The sequence below is a fragment of the Bacillus rossius genome, chromosome 5, assembly GCF_032445375.1.
Source record: "Bacillus rossius redtenbacheri isolate Brsri chromosome 5, Brsri_v3, whole genome shotgun sequence".
Classification (NCBI taxonomy): Eukaryota; Metazoa; Arthropoda; class Insecta; order Phasmatodea; family Bacillidae; genus Bacillus; species Bacillus rossius.
This window is the reverse complement of record NC_086333.1, coordinates 75,939,410-75,963,070: the sequence shown is the minus strand read 5'-3', so window position 1 is coordinate 75,963,070 and position 23,661 is coordinate 75,939,410. Positions and strand designations below refer to the sequence as shown.

General features: G+C 42.0%; 1 protein-coding gene across 1 annotated transcript in view; it reads right to left on the bottom strand.

Annotated features, from left to right (window-relative positions):
• The window catches only part of LOC134532033 (interleukin-1 receptor accessory protein-like), a 127,087-nt gene that overhangs the window by 9,491 nt on the left and 93,935 nt on the right, over positions 1-23,661 (bottom strand). Inside the window, exons 3-7 of the mRNA XM_063368163.1 lie at positions 17,227-17,337; positions 15,671-15,776; positions 7,356-7,486; positions 2,602-2,766; positions 797-940 (exon numbers count right to left, since the gene is read on the bottom strand). Of these exons, the coding sequence (XP_063224233.1) occupies positions 797-940; positions 2,602-2,766; positions 7,356-7,486; positions 15,671-15,776; positions 17,227-17,337 (657 nt within the window). The remainder of the gene's footprint in view (positions 1-796; positions 941-2,601; positions 2,767-7,355; positions 7,487-15,670; positions 15,777-17,226; positions 17,338-23,661) is intronic.

Sequence of the window (23,661 nt, the reverse complement as noted above, 5' to 3'; positions counted from 1 at the left end):
TGTGGCGCTCGTTAGTGTTTCCAGCGCGGTATCGCCTCTAAGCGCAGGGCGGTGGACAGGCGCGCAGTCTTCTCATTGTGCACAGGGCAACTATGAGATCTGAGTGTTAACCATAACTTCTTGTGGGGGAGAAATGAAGATAAAGGCGAAATGCAAATCCCTTGGGTGCTTTCAAGATTCTCTTCCGAGTGTTTCATGCTTAAAGATTAGTATGGGAACAGTGTTTTAGCCATTTTCACTCTCCTAAAAAATAACGAAACCTGGAAACAGTATTACTCATCCACCCTCAGCGTATTCTTAAAAGCTTTTCGTGTACAGACCCATTCAGATATCTTTAAAATTTCTAATTTTTTTTTTCCTGAAGCTCTACACATGGTAAGGTAAGAGACACACTCCGTGGTTTTTTTTAATTTCTTTTCTTGCTCTTTGCATTTGCTGTTTTGTCATAAATGTTTTTAACAGATATGTATGTACTATTGTAGTTTATAAACACTTGCATGAATTTTTACACCCATTATATAAATACTTGATTATCTGTTGAAAATATTTTGACAGAAGAAAAGCAAGAGAGGTCACAAATGTCAAATACACAGAAATAGCTCTTCACTTTTATTATCAACGAGAAAATTGAAGGGGGAAAAAAACACAGCGTGCGAGACCCCCACCTTAAGGCACACTTCCTTAGAATTAATTTTAGGGGTAGACAGACTTATTTCGAGTGAGATGAGCCAAATAATTTTTTAGAAGGAAAAGGGTGGTGGGGGGGGGGGGGGGAAGAGGTACGCAGCTGACTCACACGTCCTGCCCTGGCTGGCCGACGACACCTGGTGCGTGCAGCAGCGGTAGTTGTAGCGGCTCTCCAGCGTGGGCACCAGCACGCCCAGGGTGAAGCTGGAGTCGCGGTCGTCATAGCACACCAGCACGTCGTACTCCTTCCCGTCTGCAAGCGAGCGACACCCAGCTCAGCCGAGAGCCGAGAGCCTGCCTCTGCCTATACACTACACAGTGCTTTTGAAAACAGCCAATTTTGTCGTGCCGAGTACCTTAAATAAGCCCCTCGCAAATATATTATAAAAATTTTGTAATTTAAAAAAAAACACCCTAGCACAGTATACACAAAAACACACACACACACACCCTGTCACAGTATACACAAATCAAATGCACACACATACACTAGCTAATGCCTGGCATCTGTTGAAATGCATCATTGATTTTTTTTTTTAATTTGTTTGAAGTTAATACATAAACACAAATCTATATCTCTATGTAGTATCTATATAGCCATCTAGTGGTGAGTTACAGCAAAATGGATATCGCGAAAATATCCTCCATGTAACTACATATATCTACCTATGTATTCCAATTTTCAAGGTGATCAGTTAAATTATACAGAATTTGCAGCGCCCTTTAGTGGAGAGTTACAAAAAAAGGGCAGCATAATAACCTTCTCCATGGAAAAAAAAAACTTTGATGTGTGCCATCTTTCATGGTGATTGGTCAAACGATGTCGGAGTTCATCAAAGTCATAAATGCCAGTGGTTCAAGTCGAAACTCGTCAACTGGTGTGATTATCATGATAGTTGTATTTCCTTGCGCTTAGTAAACATGTGTTATAAAAGGTCTGAGAAATATGATTTAGTTTTGACATGCCCCAAAATTGGGATAAATATTACAAAATTGGAATTATAGCAAAAGGTTTGTGGGGCCTAATTTCCCTTCCAACTACGCACGTCGACGTCTTGGCGCTGAGTGACCCATGTGGTTGACCAAGGATGCCTCACGGATGGTATTTCGTGTGCAATCCTTGGTGGATACCAGGCTCCTTCGCAGGGTGGGGTCCACTCATAGAAGCGTAGACCATTACTGTCCATTTAGTGTACGTCTACTTGGGAAGCCTTCATTTCACAGACGAGAGAGCCACACCCGAAGTTCATGCTCGCTTTTTTTTTCCGTACCACAACAGGTGTATTTAATTTGGGATGTAGCTTACTCATACGTCATACGCCGTTCTATCTCATTGTATAAACGGGTGTGGCATTAAATTTTGTGGTCGATTAGGATGGGTTAGCTACATTATAAATACTTTATAACATTGTGTGGATGGTTGGTTATATTAGGTAAGTATAGCTACATTAAAAATACTGTAAAAATCATTTTATGGTTGCTTAGCAAATAACTTTTTAATACTATGTAGCTATCCAGGGCTAGGAAACCGTTTACATGATGTCACAGTATCTTTAATGTAGCTATCCTAACCTAAATCAACCGTCCACAATGTTTTAAAGTATTTACAATGTAGCTAACCTAACCTAATTGACCATTAGTTATCATGAGTTGTCCAAAATAAACATTCACGGACACACGGCAAAACGAAAAATATGGCGGCGTAAAAATAAATACAGTTTCCTTGTTTATGGTGTTTTCTTTTATCAACACCGCCATATTTATTAACAATGAACAAAAAAAAAAAAACCCCGAAGATGCACGATCGGGCGTTTGGCTCTCTCGTCTGTGAAAAGAAGGCCTCCCACGTCCACTTGGCCGCGGCTTCTCGAGGGCAGAGACCAGGAGTCAGGCCCGGCGCGAGGGCAGACTCACCGCTCTCCTCGGCGGCGCCGCACATGTCCTTGAGCGCCACCCGCAGCTGCAGGCCGAAGCGCGCGTACAGCGCCCCCACCGAGATGACGGTCAGCAGCACGGCCACCAGCACCACCACGGAGTCCTTGTAGGCCGCCCGCTCGGCCCCCGCCTCCTCCGCGGACACTGCGCGGGACATCCGGAATGACTTACATACATTCTGTCTCGCATGTGCGTGGCCAAGAGTTGTGACTCCCGGGGGTCCGAGGGTATTCATTTCCTCCCCCGGAATTTTTTTTAAATATCATGCTTGAAATTTTTTTTTTTAAGGTTATATATCTGATGACCCTTCAGTGCTTTTTCAAAACCTGAAATTATTAGATAAAAATTCTCACTTATGAAAGGTAGATTATTATTACATTAATACTACTATGGTTGTATGTCCTAATATGTGTTTAAAAACATGACAAGCTCTCATTTTGCATAGTCGATGGCCAAAAAATTAGGACATACTTGAGTTATTTTAAGCTGGTTTTTAAGATTCGACAGCATTTATGTAGACAGACCCTCCTACGACCGTGAGCCAACAATGTCCAGCTAGGATAGAAGTAATCGAATAGGGTAGTGCCACTTTACGATAGCAAAATGGGTTCTCGTCTAAGAAACCATCCGATGTGAAAGCATAATTAGGTAGAGAGAGAAAAAGAAGAAGAAAACAAGGTTTTGAATTTCAGTTAGACGCCAAGCAAATTCGCGAAATTCCCGGGTACCTACAAATGAAAACCGTCTGAATTAACTTGTAACACAATATTATAGGACCCAATTTCGAATTTTTGAAAGTGCGAATGACCGAAAGGTATTTGGTATGGAACAATTAAATATGAAGTCGGAATATTTTGTGTAGGGAAAAGGCACCTAAGAGTGCGCACCTAACAAACAATATCCATATATAATTACATTTTAAATTTAAAATAAATGTTTCAGTCAAATTTGGTTTTATTAATCTATTATGCCTCCATCTTCATATGCTCAATCATGTAGAAATATTCAAATTGTTGTAAAATACACAAAAACAACTACGTGTAAATGCGGACTCTTAGGTGAGCTAGCTCCTAAGAGTGCGCATTGTTTACCCTAAGAGTGTGCACTTAACACAGATCACAAGTAAATGTTACAGATCCTTCAAATGACAAACATTGCTCATGCCACCACCGTAGGCATTTAATACACTATATCCAGTCTTCTGAGATTGGTTCAGTTTATCTTTCATCACATCCTGGACAGAATACATCACTTTCCACTATCTTTTAAGTTTCACGAATCTTCAATGGACCTGATAATTTTCCCCTCTTAGTTAACTGCTGTGAATCTTGTGACATTTTCTTTCCCCTCTCAAGCAAAACAGGATTTTTAAATGGCAAGCTTGTCATTACTTCTGATCGCCTGGCTTTCTTTTGTCTCTTGACAGGTATGATGCTGGCTGGAGAGATTCCTTTACCTTCACTCTGATCTACAATCATAGGGATATTATTTTCAATGCAGGTGTAAGAGTTAATTTTCTCAAAATCTTTCTCAATTGATACACAAGCAAGCATTTGGCAACCCAGATTAATTTCACTAGTCGACAGCTCAACAGGTTCTGAAAACTCCAATCCAGCTGCATGAATCATATCACTAGTCAATCCTATTTGGTCCTGCATTGTTTTACCATTCTCACTAGACACTGAACATTCCATTTCAACTTCAGGATTATTTTCAATAGGTAGTTGATGGGGATATGTCAAAGCTAGAAGGTCTCATGGGATTTTTCACAGTTTGTACAGAAGTATTTGGAGCACCAGGAACCATCTCGTTGCCATTGTTCATTGGCTCCTCTAGATATGGCCTATCAGTCACATGAGATGGGATAAAATCCTCGTCACTGAACGCATCAGGATTATAAGGATAAATTCCTGTAGTGCGAAATGAATTTGTTGCTTTTTCCATGGTGGCAACCTTCTCATATGAATTGCGGAGCAAAAAATTAATGTCAGAATTGGAAATTGCACGACCGGGGAGGTTGTGCATCTAAAGTGCGTGCGCACTCTTGTGGACAAACTTTGTGCGCACTCTTAGGGGATGAGCAAGAGATATGTGAAAGACTCAACAGATAGCAGCACATACCGCAAAAGTTAAACTGACTTTATCGACACGAATGCTAAAAACTAGGGCTGATCGGTTGACCGAATTTTCGGTTCGGTTCGGTCATTTTAGTAAAAACCGAAGCCGAACCGAATTCCCAGAAAAAAACTGATGATTCGGTTTTTATTAGGGCATTAAAAACTAACTTCAAGTATCTACCAAATAATGTATTTAACATTCATATTGGATAAGAAACGTACCGCTTGCATAATACATCAAAACACATTTAAGACGCATGCTAAGTTTTTCACTATAAAACGTTTAAATCATCTATTCTCTTAATGTTCGCCATTTTAACCATGGGATAGTAAAGTCTAAGCGTTTCTTACAGTTCACTATTTCCTATGTTTAACGTCGGAAGTTTCTGTCGGAATACTACTATTTTCTCTTAAATATATGGTTTTTTCTTATTTAAAGGATATATCACTTCCGTTACTAAAAAAATATTAATTTAATTCCGGTTCGTAAGCTAAAACGGTAGAAGTTTCGTAGCATTGCTTAGTTCCGTTCGTATTCTGCAGGGCGCTCACGACGCATGGCGTCACTCAGTTCTATTTTCACATCACAGAATGCGCTATACGTGCGCTAGGATCGATTAGTTGCCTTCCAAGTTCCGTTCCAAATGGCAGTTGGAGAATGAATGTGCATGTCGTCAGACCCTTTAGTTTGTTTACTATTCGCACGTGATTATTGCGGCTTTGCGTCGTTATAGTCTAGAGTATTTGATTTCTCGTAAAATAAAAATTCTTTTTTGCCACTACGTCTTGGTAATTGGAGGCAACTATGAACATCTGTGACGAAAGAATTAAAAATAATACCGCCCGTGTTCCGCAATGATGATGATGTTACGCACGTGACGGAAAAAAAATCCTAGTAAATACCGCATACTAAATATGAATACTTTACTTGTGTATTTTGAAAATATGGTCATTATGATTCATTCTGCCTTTAATGCACTGGTAGGTTAAGACGTTTTCTTGGTTAAGACGTTTGTTTATGTTGGCTTGTCCATTAACTCCCGGCATAGAGGCTACAGTAGGAAGTTTTTATTTGTATATTGCTTTTAATCACATTATTGCTATTGAATTTTATTCCAGTACATTTCATAAATTCAAGCTGGCAACAAGGTTAATGTAATACTAATTATTAATGTTCTAAACTGTTTTGTTCTGTTCCTTTTTACACATATGGTTGTTTCAGTAGCATATAAACTTATTTATAAATACAAATAGTAGTTGAAAATAACTTTTATATTGCTGAGAAAAGGACTCCCCTAAGAAATTAAACTTTTGCAAGATATTGCAAGTAATGAAATACTATAGTGGAATTTTTTTTGGTATGACAGCTCAAAGAAAAATTTTGAAGTAGTGACCGAACCGAACCGAAAACCGACATTTTTAACAAAAAACCGAGCCGAGCCGAACCGAACTGAAAATGTGGGAACCGATCAGCCCTACTAAAAACCATGGCTGTTACGTAGTATACAGATAATGAATGCATCTCTGTTCACCTACTTGTTAGGGCTTAAGTTATGCGATTGGAATATTACATCAAAACAACAAAAAAAGAACTTTCACCTTTAAAATCTACAAATATTCTTGCGCAGCTGCAAGTTTCACGCCACTCGTTTGTCACACAGTAAAGAACCAACTGACGCTATACACTTTTTTTCAATGTTGCCAACTGTAAGAAAATGGTACTGCGTGCTCTTAGGGGATGCACACTCTTAGGTGCCTTTTCCCTAACATTTAAGCTCTTGGTGTATGGAATTTGGTAGGAGTAATTTCATGAATGGAACGAAATCGCATAGAACGGAAATGCGTAACCACGTTGTTGCTGCCATCTGCGGTGGATTGCGCGAACAAAATTTCACAAAGACGAAGGGAAACTTCATAGTATTAACTGTTTGAGGAGTTTTAACAATATGGGCAGTATTTTAAAAAAATTCCTTGTCGAAAATCAGGTCCAAAACAGGGTTTAGTATTATTTTCAAGCCGTTTTCGCTTTTATCGGAACCGTTTCATTGCACAGTTTAAAATTTCGGTCTGCTAATCAAATGATTTAATAGTCAACGTAGCTGCTCCGGCAACGAATTCTATAGCGGCGGGCGTGGAAACTACGTGTGATTCGCGTCCGTTAAATTTAGTTGAAAACACAACGTGTATTTGCAACATGAGAAAACATGACTTTTTGCTCGTCACCGAGATCTGGCGGGTAAATAAAGACTCGCCCACATGTATGTGTGTATATATGTATATATGTGTGTATGTGTATATATATATATATATATGTGTAAAGAAAATCATTTCGCTCATGTGCGAACTCTTTTCTTCCAGTTTGTCTTTGGCGTGATATAAACAAAGCCTACTAAATATTGAGACATTTAATTAAATGAAAAGTGAGAGTGGGTTATGATTATTGTGAACAATATACTTTCTTGAAGAGAATATTATCTATATTTGTAAAAATATGAAGAAAAAACCTGAAATAAGGGCTTTAAATGTTGTTTCTTTTGTTAAATAGGAAAATATTGTGAAATATTATTATATGGTGTATATATATACACACACACACATATGAAAAAGGTGGCACACCTGCTTCCAGCAGCCACACGGGCATCTCCACGGCGTCGAACCACGTGCTGATGCGGCACTCGTACTGGCCCAGGTCGTCCTTGGTCACCTCCTCGATGATCAGGTACGACCCCACCACCTGGTCGTCCTCCCTGCAACAATCGCGCGCTTCGTTTCAGACCTGGCGCTGCGAGTCCGTCCAATACGTACTACTTATTTATCAAACGGGAATCAACTTCAAAATCCAATTCACAGTAACGGTCAAGCATACCTATGTGTTGTACAAAAAAAACAGATTACATAAGCCTATTTATCGTGCATAAATACGTAGAAACATACAAATATATAATCTGCGCTTTTTGTACTATATATATATATATATGCCTGATCGTTAACTACTATAAATTTCATTTTTATGTTTATTTCCATTTTAATTTAAGTCATGTGTGAAATATCATGCAAAAGATAACACTGAAAGGAGCACATAAGCACTTAAAATATGTTAGAAGAATTAGGTCTCGAAATCTTCATAGTAATTTTTTTTTATTTTAGTTGCAGCGTAGAGTGTGTATACATATATATTAAGTATATATAGTCACTGTATTTGTAAATAAAAAAATAGTGCGTACTAATGTACGCGCGTTAGAAGTTATACATACTCGGCGTAATAGAACACTAACTTAAATTTTTCATGCAAACAATTATGAGAAATAAAATATTAAAAGTACTGGAATGATATAAATATAGTTGGTACAAGTATAAATTCAATCAAACTAAAAATAAATTAAATTAATACACAGTATTTAATATTGATATAAACACATATATAAAATCATTTAATTTAGTAAAGTAATCTAGATAAATATGCTGAATATATATTCTAATTTATAAAGTTTAATTATTTATAAAATAATAATGTAATAACTTATAATGCAAATTAATAATTATAAATACAGGAACATACATAACCTCACGTACATAAATACACTTGAAAAAGCAGGGTTGGGAAAAAACAGTTTTTTTTAAAAAAAATCAAAAAACATGTTTTTTATTGTTTTAAACTGTTTTTTTTTTGTTTTAAACAGTTTATCATGTTTTAAAGAGTTTTTTTAAGTTTAACTTTTTTTTGTTTTTAATATTAATTTTAATCAAAACCACCAGAATATGTTTTGCACATATGGTTTCAGCAGAAGTCCCATCAGGTGTAAGGTACATATATTGCTACACATTTTTGAATATGGAATTCCCTGACATTGCCCGGTTGTCCCTGAATGTAGCCATTCCGGATATTATTAAGTACAAGGCAAAAATTTCACCTTTCAAGGAGTACTTATTCAGTCCTGTAACACTAAAACAGATTGAACCTCTAGTACTATGGATGGTTTTGGAGAAAAGTACTCATCATGCAACTTTGAACCTGGCACATCAGTTACACAGTGCAGTGGCTTCGTCAGCTGGTATTGAACGTATTTTCTCCACATTCGGGTTTGTGCATAGTACTGTAAGGAACCGGCTAGGAACAGAGAAGGCTGCCAAACTTGTAACTGTTTTCCGTGCACTTAACTAACAAAAACAGATTTTAATTAGGTTATATGAACTTAGTGGAACTGGCACCCTAAAAGGTATGACTGGTTTGACCCCAAGCAGTGCTGGTAATTTACGTTTCCGTGAGGAATGTGTTTCACTTCAAAACTTCTCATTCTAGTCTGGATATTTATCACAATTGGTGACTTACAATGAGACAGAGATGTTTGTGATAATAATGTCAATATGCAGTTTTCGTTTTCGTAAGAAATAAAACTTTTTTTTAAAATACATATAAAAAACATGTTTAAAACAGAATGTTTTAAACATTGTGTTTTAAACTTGTTTTATTCAGAATGTATTGTTTAAAACAATTTTGAACATATTGTTTTAAACATTTTGTTTTAAACGTGCCAACCCTGTGAAAAAGTTTATAAACACAAATTATATCGCAATATATAAATGTTTTTAATTATATGGACAAGTAATCAATACTAATCACCAAAGTATAAGATTTAAAAACACACATATAATTTTACTTGTATGTAGCATTATTTTCATTCTGTGAAAATTTCGTTGCATGGTGCGCGCAATATTCTCTCTCAACATTTTTTTTTCAAAACAGGCTTAAACGTGGCGGAAGAAATCAGACATACTACCGACGACCATGCAGCAACATGCCAGGGATTAAATACTTCTGAAACCAAGATGGCGTCTTTCGGTGCCCATCTCTCCCTTCTAAAACAACCGTCCCCTCTACGCGTTCGACGCTCTATGCGGCGGAGCTATTCGAGGCGATGACTGCTACGTGTTGTGGGTGGGCTGCGGTGCCGGTCTAGGCAGAGAGTTGCGAAAGTGGCCAGGAGCAGGAGGCGAGGTTAGGATGGCATCACCTCTCTGCGCCGCGCTTCAGACGCGGTGTGTTCCGCGAAGACAAGTCGCGACATGTTCGGACCGCAGGGCCGTCCACAAGGCGGATGTAAGGCGCGAGTTGCCTCATTCGGGGGGGGGGGTTTCCATGTATGGGGGATAAAAAAATTAAACACAAATCTAAAAAAAAATATCAGTTGACGTTAATTGTCCCTAAAGCTCAACATTTTGGTGCTATGTTTGCATTAAAAAAAAATATTTTGATAAACTAACTTTCAAAAATGTAAGGGTTAGGACCATGGACCATCTGTTTGGAAACTATTAAAGTCCTAGGTAAGTAACAGTTTTTTTAGGGGGGGGGGGGGGACCATTGTTGGTTTAAGGATGTGGTTGATGGGATACAGCCTTCGGATGACTCCTGCAAAGCGGAGAATTGATTCAACACGACAGGCAGGACATACGCCAAAGCCATCGCTGGTTCGTACGGGTTGTCGAATAAAATTCCTGAGGAAAGGACAACCGAATTTTAAAAAAACCTTTCCCCGGGGAGGCAATTGAAATTGTAAAAGAGGAATGATAAAAGTAATAATGAGACCACACCTATGTTTTATGTTCTTGAAGATAATAAAGTTTTCCGCTTATCGCATTAATACAGGCCTATAACAGCCTGGTGAGATGACCATTATAGCCAACTATAACAGCTGAATGTAATTCAAAATTATATTTCGATAGTTTCACCTAATTTATTAGTTCGAAGTCAGTAAATAACATCACGCGTTATTTTATTATTTTGAAGTTTAAATCAAACATGGTGAATGAGCCACAATAGAGACTTCGGGGAAAAAATCTTTCAAATTCCGACAGGTAAACACTAGTAATCATCTTTTCCTTTGATATTCTTTTTTCGCTGTTTTACCTTTACCTACAGTACTTTGTACATACATGATTATAGTATTGTTAAATATTAACAGAAATATTCATTAACACTAAAATTTAATTTCATATAATTCTTGTCTCCGATTATATTTATGTATGTTTTTAAAATACTAAGAGAATCTACTTGATTTCACAATAAATCATTTATTGAAAAACTCGACTGAAAAAAATTGTTCATTTTATTTGAAAATAATTTGGGGCCAGGGGGCCTCCGCTCCTCTGTTGCCCCGAGGCCTCCAGACCTCTAAATCCGGCCCTGAATGTAAGTAATCATTTCTGAGTACGAACTCGAGTCTCGTGACAGTTTCGTGAACGAAATAACGGCCTCGGTTGATTTCGGGCTTGTGTGGCGCCATCCAGCGACGCCAGCGGCAACGACCGGAAACAAAAAGTGAATTGGCTGAAGCCTGAGCGGGGAGGGGGAGGGGGAGTAAGGCAGAAAGAAGACGAGGGGGGTGGGAGGTGCAAGAACTCGACGTGTTTCGCTCGTTAGCGGACGTCCTGTGACGTCAGCGGCCCGTAGGCGGGGCTGCTGGGGAGAGGAAATCACACGTTTCCACCTCGCCAGGCGCACACGAGTTGAAGGTTTGCTGCGACTGTGCACTACATACACACCTCGAAAAAAAAGTTTTGCTCCACTTTGATTTCTGTGCAAGCGTGTGGCCACACAGGAAAAAAAAAAAAAAGGAAATGTTTTGTAATACTACACATGGCTATGGTTATTTTTGCATAATATATGAAGTACGTTTTTAGTGATAATACTGAGTATTTCTTACGAAAATTGGCTCATAAATATTAGCAGAACCTTTTTAAACCATGAAAAAGAAACATTTTGTATTTATTTTTGCGCAGTTATCAATGGAAAGCTATTCAGGGAACACTTTACAAATAACTTTAACTATTGGAGGTACTGGGACAACACAAAGCATGAATTCCCGGGTAAGAATCAGAATATAGTTTACATTAATATTTTTGTCCCATTTACAAAAACAAATCACAGTGCAAGAGTGCACGGCGTACAGTGAAATAAACTACACATTTCACGGCTCCAGAACACTCTCTTTACTACATAAACTAACCAAAGCAAAGCCAGAAATCTGGAAATCGTACATATCAAGCTTTGCAAGATAACTGGGTGGTGCGAAACGTTTTATTTTAATTTTAAAAAAAGTAGTAGGTATAAGGTGGCAGTGGCTGCTATCGGAGAGAAACTTCATTTGTGAAGGAGGGAGGGGGGGGGGAACTTTGGAAAATTAATATCTACACACATGCCATTGAAGTTCTTATCTATAATAAGACCCGACTCTTAAATCCTATAACACAGTAAGTCGGGAGCTGCAAAATCTTGAAGGTTGAATAACCAACATGATAAACTGCACATGAGATGGAATAATATTTTTATGGACACGTAATCCTCGCGAAAAGATTTCAAGACTACTGTGTGGAAAAACGCCGTAGCTTCGTTTGCGTTTCGTGATTGGTTGGGTTTCTCTCGTGTAGGTGTCTACTATCGACAGGTCAACCACAGACATACAGTTGGAAGCAAATGCGTACTGAATGGATCCGGGCAAACAGGGCGATGGCTTCTCTTGCAGACGGCTACACGAGCATAACTTGTTGCAGTCCAGTGAGTGTTTAAATATTTTTCACGAAAAATATCAGCCTAAAGCTATAGAGACTATGCTATTTCGCAGTATAACTTATTACCAGGCTGCCCTTCAGCTATATGTGCAGTCTTCTAGGTAATTGGTAGAGACCTGCAAAATTCGCGGATTCATTCGGTGATAGGCTAGAATTCAAACACATATACCTCTTAGATAATTTTGCTATTGACTTACTGGTCATCTGGACGAATCTTAACCAGTTATAAACCCTCAACCAAAGAAGGATCGAATCACAGACAAACCAGTTGAGACGACTTACAAGTCGGCAGCAAATGAACTTGCGTTATTTGCCCGAGTGTACAGGGGTATGTGCAGTCTATCCTGAAGGCCATCTAAACCGCGAATTTTGCAGGTCTCTAGTAATTGGACTATCGTTATTCTGATACGGTGGGAAAAATCGCGGGGTTAGAAGTGTTCCAGGATAGACTGCAATAGTCCTATGCACAGTCGGGAGATCGTCGCAGGGTCATTGAGACTTCTCAAATGGATTGCCGTGGATTCGCCACTTCTTTGATTGAGAGTTTCTTGTTGGCTCACACGATCTTCCAGATGGACTATGTGTGCCAATCAAGGAACCAGCAGAACGGTGAAATGGTTTGAATCCTTACCTATCGCGAAATGAATACGCCAGTGGCAGACACTGACTGAAGAGCTCGGTTGTAATAAATCCGCCTGGTTCGCATCAGAGAGGAAGATCATCTCCATTATCATTATCATTATCATCATCATCATCATCATCATCATCATCATCAGGGTGGTCACACACTTTCCTCTGCCAATTTCCCTGACTTCCCCCATTTTTTACCTGTTCCACCTAACGTTTTGCCCTCCACTATATCGCTTGTCTACCAGGCCAGAAAACAGGTATATTACAATACACAGTTTCAATACACAGTTTGCATTATTGCCATTTTTTACTAGTGTAGTCTGAAAAATACTACGAATATATTTGATGAAACTCTGGTACTTCATTGTTTCAAATTAATACACCATTGTTTATATCCCTCACATTAAATCTTGTTGTTTAAGTGGTTCAAGATTATAAATGGCTCAGGAATTCAGGTTTGAAATACGTATCAATTTTAAGACACTGAGATGCAGCATAGTATGTGTAAAATTACCGACTGCTTTCTTCGACCGACCGAGATTCTGTCAGTTTTTTCCCCGTTTTTATTTTAAGACACCTTTTCGACTCCCTGAGCTTTTCCTGTCTGCAGAAACCCTGATGATGATGATGATGATGATGATGATGATGATGATGATGATGATGAACATCATGTAATAATATAGGGCTTACAACGGCCACTCGTCTTGGCACGAACATTTGACCTTCATGTTTCGCTTCTCCGGGAATAGCGTCGCGTGACCTACAACCGCCGGATGGGAAGCGACACAGTTTGTGCGCCGGTAAACACAGTCGCGGGCTTCCCGGTAAACTCCCCCCCCCCCCCCTAAATCACCCCCCACTACTCCCCTCCCCGGATGAACACTGAACAGCTCCGGTGTCTTCTCGGTCCTGCCGACAGTTATAGTGCTTCCCAGTAGAGCGCGCCTCCTTCGAGTGCCACACTGTCATTTTTTTTTGACGTGACAACGTCTAATAAATCGATGAACGCCGGCTGCAAGCACGAAAAAGTGTCCCGTTACGCACATTGTCCCGGTACGCTATGTCCCGTTACGCTCATTGTACGCTTGCGCCGCATCTATCTCTCTTCCACTCGATTGGAACAACCATCGATTTGACTTTTTCGAGGCACATTAAACTTGAAACACTCCCATTCGTTTCCTACTTTTCCGTTAAAGTAATAAACATATTTGAATCAATGAGTGCAAATAAAAGTAAATTCATCAATTAAATTGTAGATCTCATTTCACTCCTTTGTATCCATACAAAGTAGTGATAATTCAATAAAAATGATTCAATTTTATTCATAAAAGTATGCAATCATTTCATAAATGTTTTGTTATGACGTTGTCACCTTAAACTATCGTCCGTAAACCGACTTTTAAGACAAACAATTTTATTTTTGTAAATGAACAGAAAAATCACAGATATTTGTAAATTTGGTACATTTACATGAAAACAACTGTATCACTAAAAAAAAAAGTGTGTTCGCAGAAGTATTGAGTTCGGATTCTTACCCGGGGATTTATAAAACCCTTGTGTATTTGTTCCAGTGCCTCCAATAGTTAAAAAAAATAATAATTTGTAAACCGTTCCCGGAACAGCTTTCCAGTACACAAAAAAATTAAGTCACATATTTGAATATTCGGTTAACTTTTCCATGGTTTAAAAGTAAAAAAAAAAAAAAGAAGATATATATATATATATATATATATATATTTGAATGAAACGTCAATTAAAATATAAAATTATGCGCCAATTTTCGTAAGATATACTCAGTATTATCTCAAAAAAATGTATTTCACATATTTAACAATTGCACAAAGTATACAGTATCTTAATTGTGGTATTACAAAACTATTTCTCGGCAACTGGTTTCCCAAGGTACAGAAATATTTTTTTCTCCCTACTGTGCAATGAAACGTGGCCCCCACAAGGGTGGGGCTGGGTGGACCATTGGGTCCAGGGCCCGGGGCCAGTCTGTTTATTTTTAAATGTTTAAGCATTATAATTTTTTACAAACAAAAAAAATTTAGCATTTTTTTTTATCCAATGGAATTTTAGAAGATTTTACACACCCATACAGGTAATTTTATTTTTCTGTAACATGCATGCAGTGAAAGGGGGTCGTTACCACAACGCCGAAATACCACAACGCCGAAATACCATAACGCCGAATGTCAAAATTGACCACAACGCCGACAGCTAGAAAACAGCTGTGTACCACAACGCCGAAATAACAACTGAATGAATTTGTGTGTGTTTCTTAAATGTACCTTAACGCCGAAATACCACAATCAAACCTAACCTAACCTAACCTAGCGTAATATAACCTAACATAACTTAACCTAGCCTATCCTAGCCTAATCTAACCTAGTCTAACCTAACCTAGTCTAACCTTACCTAGTCTAACCTAACCTAGTCTAACCTTACCTAGTCTAACCTACCCTAGTCTAACCTAGTCTAACCTAACCTAGTCTAACCTAACCTAGTCTAACCTAACCTAGTCTAACCTAACCTAGTCTAACCTAACCTAGTCTAACCTACCCTAGTCTAACCTAACGTAGTCTAACCTAACTTAGTCCAACCTAACCTAACCTAACCTTTGTGGCAGTCCTGCAATGACATTTGTCGGCGTTAGTGTATTTCGGCGTTGTGGTATTTCGGCGTTGTGGTGCGTCCCCCTGGTGGAACACGGAACGCGGACCGGGGCTCACCTGCTGACGGGCACCTGGCGGTAGCGGCCCGGCTGGTCCAGCGACACGTTCACGTCACAGCGCCTCCACGCCACCTCGTTCCTCGTGTCCGGCAGGTCGACGCGACCTGCAGGTCAGAACACGCGTCACCCTTCTCCTCCCTCGGCTGTCGTCCAGGCCACCACAGAACACGGGTATGTGTCGTTTTGCCTAAAGACGTTTTGCCTAATTTTAGGCAAAACTCCGTTTAGGCAAAACGCCGTTAGGAAAAACGCAGTTAGGAAAAACGCCGTTAGGAAAAACGCGGACAGGCATAATGCCGTTAGGCATAACGCCGTTAGTGAAAACGCCGTTAGGCTAATCGCCATTAGGCAATTCGCCGTTAGGCAAAACGCTTATTCCTCTTTTAGGCAAAACGCCATTAGGCAATTCGGCGTTAGGCAAAACGCCGTTAGGCTAATCGCCATTAGGCAATTCGCCGTTAGGCAAACCGCTGATAGGCAAAACGCCGGTAGGTTAGGTTATGCTAAGACTACCGTGTAAATAAGGAAGGGCCTGGAACCGAAAAAAAGGCATCTAGGGTTTCAACAGTTTTTTCAGGCCGTAACAATTTTTTTACGTCTTTAAATTTTTAAACTTTGTTGGCTTCGTCGAAGCAGAGAGCAAGAAGTTTACGGAATGCCTGAATGAATTCACTTTTGGGGGTGGCCACAGCTGCAGTAACAGGTGCTATTAACAGACGCTGGTTTAAGGTAGTGGCCTATTTGTAAACCTCTTATGTGTGATTTATGCTTTAACGAAAGGTAAGACTTCATTATTATAACACTAACAGTAAAATAAAAATTGTCATGGCCTGAAAATATTGAAACTAATATGGTGTATTTATGTTCCTATCTCACCCCTTTAACTGCCTGACACCCTGGCGGAGAGAAGGACGTAGGCAGAAGGAAGAAATCAAAAGGAGGAAGAAGGAAAAAGAAAGATGAAAGGAGGGAGGGAGGGAGAAGACAGAAGGGAGGAGAAAGAAGGAAAATGACAGAAGAATAGAATAAGTTAAATAATATGACGGAAGGAAGAAGATGACAGGAAGGAGACTAAAGGAAGGAAAAAATTACAGGAGGAAGGACGAAGTAGGAACAAGATGACGGTAGAAGGAAGAAGGTAGAAGACAGAAGGAAGGAGAAAGAAGAAAAATGACAAGAAAAAAGGAAGAAGTTAGTAAACGGAAGGAAGGAGAAGGGAAATGATCAAGAAAGGAGAAGACAGAAGGAAGAAAGAGGAACGAGATGACGGAAGGTGGCACAAGATAACGGGAGGAGGAAGTAGGAACAAGCTACGGAAGGTGGAAGGAGTAACAAGATGGAGGAAGGAGGAAGGAGGAACAAGATGACGGAAGGAGGAACAAGATGACGGAAGGTGGAAGGAGTAACAAGATGGAGGAAGGAGGAAGGAGGGACAAGATGACGGAAGGCGGAAGGAGTGACAAGATAACGGAAGGAGTGACAAGATAACGGAACGAGTGACAAGATAACGGAAGGAGGAACAAGATAGCAGGAGGCAGGAACAGGCCGACTCACCCACGAAGGCCTCGCAGAAGATCCTGGTGTCGCCACCCAGCTCCACGAAGACGTCACGCGGCTGGTAGGTGGCCAGCGGCGCCCCCGAGTAGCCGACGCCGGCGTCGGCGTCTGCAACCACAGCGAAGTCCGTCCACCAGTAACAACACTGCCATTCACGCTGATACCAACAACTGTACATTTATGGGAAGTTACGACCAAGACTGCACATCGGATAAAACAACGTTTCTTCGTGGTTCCTTATAACGTAATCCATCATAGTCTATGTCTATTTCGATGTAGACGTCTAACCACAAGTAATTTATTCTTATTGTTCATTTGTCACGCGTGCCAATTGATAGAGAACCGGAAATTTCGCGGATTCATTTAGTCGCAAGCTAGAATGTAAACCTTCACACTCTCGAAGTAGTCTTTTGGACATACGCCATTGCTTAGCACATGTATGTCTGCAGAAGAAAACTACAAAAAAACACAAATGACAAAAAACACAAACTAAGCAAAAATTTGTGTTTTTTTGTAGTTTTCTTCTGCAGACATACATGTGCTAAGCAATGGCTAGGGACTGGAAAAATTCGCGGTTTAAGTGACCTCTAGGATAGACTCCATAATCCCGTACATGCCCGGTCAAATGCCACCTGCTCATTGGCTACTGACTTGTGAAACCTGTCAACTGGGATGCTTGCGGTTCGATACTTCTGTAGTTGAATGTTTTTCGTTGGCTCAGATTCCTTCAGATAAACTGTGAGCCAATCACAGAAGCAATATGAAAGTAAATGCGTTTGAATTCTAGCATAACAAGAAATGAATCCGCGAATTATTCCGGTCTCTAGCAATGGCGTATGTCCAAAAGCCTACTTCAAGTCATGCATTCCCATTGCACAAATCTTTCAAAGATAACTTCACACTCTCGCACTGTGTCCATGATTGGCACGCAGTTATTTGGACACGCCCCTCTACGACCGTGAGCCAATGATGCCCAGCTAGGAGAGAAGTAAGCGAATCAGGTAGTGCCAAATAAAAAGGATAAAAATGTTCTCGCTAAGAAATCAACCAATGGGAAAGTAAACATGGGTCGAGCACACCTATAACTTGAATTCTATCCTGAGGCCAGAAGAATCCGCGAAATTTCCGGGTCTCTACTTGTAACTGAGTCTTTGTGTAAAAAAAATCTACGCCAGATTAATTAGTTATACAGAACTACGAGTAAATTTCGTTTATTTGGGGTGAAATCTTAACTAAAAAGTATGTTCGTTTATTTTTATTTCCCAAAGCGCGAGTATGAAGGATTTCTAAGGGTTTTGCGTTTGGTTTTAACCAACAAACGATAGGGTGCTTGTGTGTTGCATACTTCCTTTTTTTTTAATAAAAAATAACTAACCATGTGTAATGTTTACTACGTAATGAGAGCAAGCAGCTCATGCTTTCGCAATCAAATATTGATCTGTTATTATAAACCCAGCCCGGATCACTAAATCGGCCATAAAAGTTGCAATTTTGGAGCACTAACGACCAAATTTCGGCACTAACCAGCACTAACGAATTTTGAAGGGGGAAAAATTATTCCCGACAAAATGTGACCGGGCCCATTTGACGGACATTCCAGAGGCGACACCGCGCTAGAAGCACCAGCGAGCGTCGCGCTTATCATCCCGCCTCACTAACACAGATAACCCCCCCCCCCCCCTCAAGTTAAAGAGACGTTCTGCCGGCTCGTTTATGTCTGGTAAGCGAGTCTCTGCTGTACCTTTGAATATATATACTGTATAGAAGTCGCCAGCCCAGGTTAAAACTTCTAATACGGTTTTGAGGTAGTTGGTTAATTCACCGCCGCAATCGCCACCATCTCTAGGGCATCGACTTGTGGTGGTCCCTAGCGGACAAGTCTCGAACTCTTCAAACACCCCTTCCCCCTCCCGTTGAACGACGTTGAGCTGCAGTGAATGATGGAAGAGGGGAGCGGGGAATGACAGCGGGCGACAGCGCTGCGCTCTAACGTGTAAATAACAACTAAGACGATACAGGGCGTTACGGCAGCGCACTGCAGCGGTGAAGTTCCCAAGCTGCTCATCATAAGCTTCTGAAAAACGTAGAGTAAATCCTATCCACTCGCGACTTCTATACAGTATATATATTCAAAGGCTGTACGTAGATTGCTTCAAGAGAGGCACGCTGCTATCCCCACGTGGAACACACAGATACCAGTGGAAAGTTGGGAGAGTGAAATTCGGGCCGCCTGGAACTGGAATGGCCTTTCCTAGAAGAAGAACTGCGGCTGTGGGTCCGTGGTCGCGAGTGGTCGGGGAAGAGTGGAATGAGTTCCTCCACAGGAAAAAGTTTCAAGTAGTTTTCTTTCCCTCTCAAAATGGTTCGCTGAAGCGAATGCGGGACTCGTTCCGTCCCTGGTCGCGAACTTTAACCTTAAAGCTGCGCCACACGCGATCCAGAACGGCGGTCTCTATTATTGGATGTTCCGCATTCGGTTCGAATTGCTTCACTTTTTAAAGTTCCATCTCGCACGCAATGCTGGTTACTTCGTATTCTTGTCATTACTATTATTTGAGGGCTATTCCTGTAAATGTATCACGAGGGCTATATTTCATTTGTTGCTTAGCCGCAATTTTTTTTCCACCAGATATTTGCGAGATGGTAAATACCGCAAGTGATCAAAATTATGATAACTTGCATGACCTTTCACCACTATTAAATAACGCTTAGTAAATATTACTGACAAAATTTGGAAGGAAACACAAAATGTAAAAGAGCTATCATGATACACATTTGCAGGAATGGCATTTAAATAATAATCAACATCGCGTTACAGATTTGGTCAATGGGAAATATTTATTTTTCAGAGTAAGATGCCACAAAGCCGTTTTCTTTCCTAATGAAAAGGTTTGTTGTGACAAAATGCCCTAACAATAATTAAATACCTAAATCATTGGAAAGTAAAATCCTGCTCAACTCCTCGGTAAACTCCAATTTAAGGGGTTGTGCTCCAATCTCTATCATTAAGTAGTGTTTGCTAAGTTATATAAAAAAAACCTTTTGCGCCAGTAGCTACTTTTTTTACCAGGAAAAAAGAGGTTAAATCAGGCACTATACGGAAATTCCAACAAGTCATATAGGTTTAAGTTAAATCAACGGTATCCTGCTCGGATATTTACAAGTCTCAGAAATTTAAGAAAATTTAAATAAATCATGTAATATTCATTGATGTAAAAAAAAATTATCAGTACGACTGGTTAGTAGCAGGAATAAAAACACTTACTTTGGTATTAATATGACTTATTTTAGATAGCCATTAGATTCCCATGCAAAATATAAAAACAATGGAATCCAGAATAACATCGTCCTCTTCTATTTCTACTCCATAAAAGGAGAAGAAGCTCGATAAAATGTACATGCAGATGTTCTTTTCACCGTGTATCAGTGCCATAAAAGGAGACAGTCGCCAACCAAGGATGCGCAGAAGTTGTGCATTAAATGTAGGTGAAATAAATAAAGACACTCACAAAGCCCTAAGTGGATGCCAGGAAAGAATAAGCTCAACAAGCTCCACAAGACTGAATGTGTGCACGTATGTGTGGGAGCCATTAGAAAAAGAACGACTCACCAAGCACGGACAGTCTGATGGTGAGCACATTAAGTGTAGGAGCCATAAGAGGAGACAGACCGATGGTGTGCACGTGGGTGTGGTTGCTACAGGAGGCGACACTCACCAAGCACGGACAGACTGACGGTGTGCACGTGGGTGTGGTTGCTACAGGAGGCGACACTCACCAAGCACGGACAGACTGACGGTGTGCACGTGGGTGTGGTTGCTACAGGAGGCGTCACTCACCAAGCACGGACAGACTGATGGTGTGCACGTATGTGCGGTTTCTACAGGAGGCGACACTCACCAAGCACAGACAGACTGATGATGTGCATGTAAGCGTGGTTGCTACAGGAGGCGACACTCACCAAGCACGGACAGACTGGCGGTGTGCACGTGGGTGTGGTTGCTACAGGAGGCGACACTCACCAAGCACGGAAAGACTGACGGTGTGCACGTGGGTGTGGTTGCTACAGGAGGAGACACTCACCAAGCACGGACAGACTGATGGTGTGCACGTATGTGCGGTTTCTACAGGAGGCGACACTCACCAAGCACGGACAGACTGATGATGTGCATGTAAGCGTGGTTGCTACAGGAGGCGACACTCACCAAGCACGGACAGACTGGCGGTGTGCACGTGGGTGTGGTTGCTACAGGAGGCGACACTCACCAAGCACGGAAAGACTGACGGTGTGCACGTGGGTGTGGTTGCTACAGGAGGCGACACTCACCAAGCACGGACAGACTGATGGTGTGCACGTAGGTGTGGTTGCTACAGGAGGCGACACTCACCAAGCACGGACAGACTGACGGTGTGCACGTGGGTGTGTTTGCTACAGGAGGAGACACTCACCAAGCACGGACAGACTGACGGTGTGCACGTGGGTGTGGTTGCTACAGGAGGCGTCACTCACCAAGCACGGACAGACTGACGGTGTGCACGTGGGTGTGGTTGCTACAGGAGGAGACACTCACCAAGCACGGACAGACTGACGGTGTGCACGTGGGTGTGGTTGCTACAGGAGGCGACACTCACCAAGCACGGACAGACTGACGGTGTGCACGTGGGTGTGTTTGCTACAGGAGGCGACACTCACCAATCACGGACAGACTGATTGTGTGCACGTAGGTGTGGTTGCTACAGGAGGCGACACTCACCAAGCACGGACAGACCAACGGTGTGCACGTGGGTGTGGTTGCTACAGGAGGCGACACTCACCAAGCACGGACAGACTGACGGTGTGCACGTGGGTGTGGTTGCTACAGGAGGCGTCACTCACCAAGCACGGACAGACTGATGGTGTGCACGTATGTGCGGTTTCTACAGGAGGCGACACTCACCAAGCACAGACAGACTGATGATGTGCATGTAAGCGTGGTTGCTACAGGAGGCGACACTCACCAAGCACGGACAGACTGGCGGTGTGCACGTGGGTGTGGTTGCTACAGGAGGCGACACTCACCAAGCACGGAAAGACTGACGGTGTGCACGTGGGTGTGGTTGCTACAGGAGGAGACACTCACCAAGCACGGACAGACTGATGGTGTGCACGTATGTGCGGTTTCTACAGGAGGCGACACTCACCAAGCACGGACAGACTGATGATGTGCATGTAAGCGTGGTTGCTACAGGAGGCGACACTCACCAAGCACGGACAGACTGGCGGTGTGCACGTGGGTGTGGTTGCTACAGGAGGCGACACTCACCAAGCACGGAAAGACTGACGGTGTGCACGTGGGTGTGGTTGCTACAGGAGGCGACACTCACCAAGCACGGACAGACTGATGGTGTGCACGTAGGTGTGGTTGCTACAGGAGGCGACACTCACCAAGCACGGACAGACTGACGGTGTGCACGTGGGTGTGTTTGCTACAGGAGGAGACACTCACCAAGCACGGACAGACTGACGGTGTGCACGTGGGTGTGGTTGCTACAGGAGGCGTCACTCACCAAGCACGGACAGACTGACGGTGTGCACGTGGGTGTGGTTGCTACAGGAGGAGACACTCACCAAGCACGGACAGACTGACGGTGTGCACGTGGGTGTGGTTGCTACAGGAGGCGACACTCACCAAGCACGGACAGACTGACGGTGTGCACGTGGGTGTGTTTGCTACAGGAGGCGACACTCACCAATCACGGACAGACTGATTGTGTGCACGTAGGTGTGGTTGCTACAGGAGGCGACACTCACCAAGCACGGACAGACCAACGGTGTGCACGTGGGTGTGGTTGCTACAGGAGGCGACACTCACCAAGCACGGACAGACTGACGGTGTGCACGTGGGTGTGGTTGCTACAGGAGGCGTCACTCACCAAGCACGGACAGACTGACGGTGTGCACGTGGGTGTGGTTGCTACAGGAGGCGACACTCACCAAGCACGGACAGACTGACGGTGTGCACGTGGGTGTGGTTGCTACAGGAGGCGACACTCACCAAGCACGGACAGACTGACGGTGTGCACGTGGGTGTGGTTGCTACAGGAGGCGTCACTCACCAAGCACGGACAGACTGATGGTGTGCACGTATGTGCGGTTTCTACAGGAGGCGACACTCACCAAGCACGGACAGACTGATGATGTGCATGTAAGCGTGGTTGCTACAGGAGGCGACACTCACCAAGCACGGACAGACTGGCGGTGTGCACGTGGGTTTGGTTGCTACAGGAGGCGACACTCACCAAGCACGGAAAGACTGACGGTGTGCACGTGGGTGTGGTTGCTACAGGAGGAGACACTCACCAAGCACGGACAGACTGATGGTGTGCACGTATGTGCGGTTTCTACAGGAGGCGACACTCACCAAGCACGGACAGACTGATGATGTGCATGTAA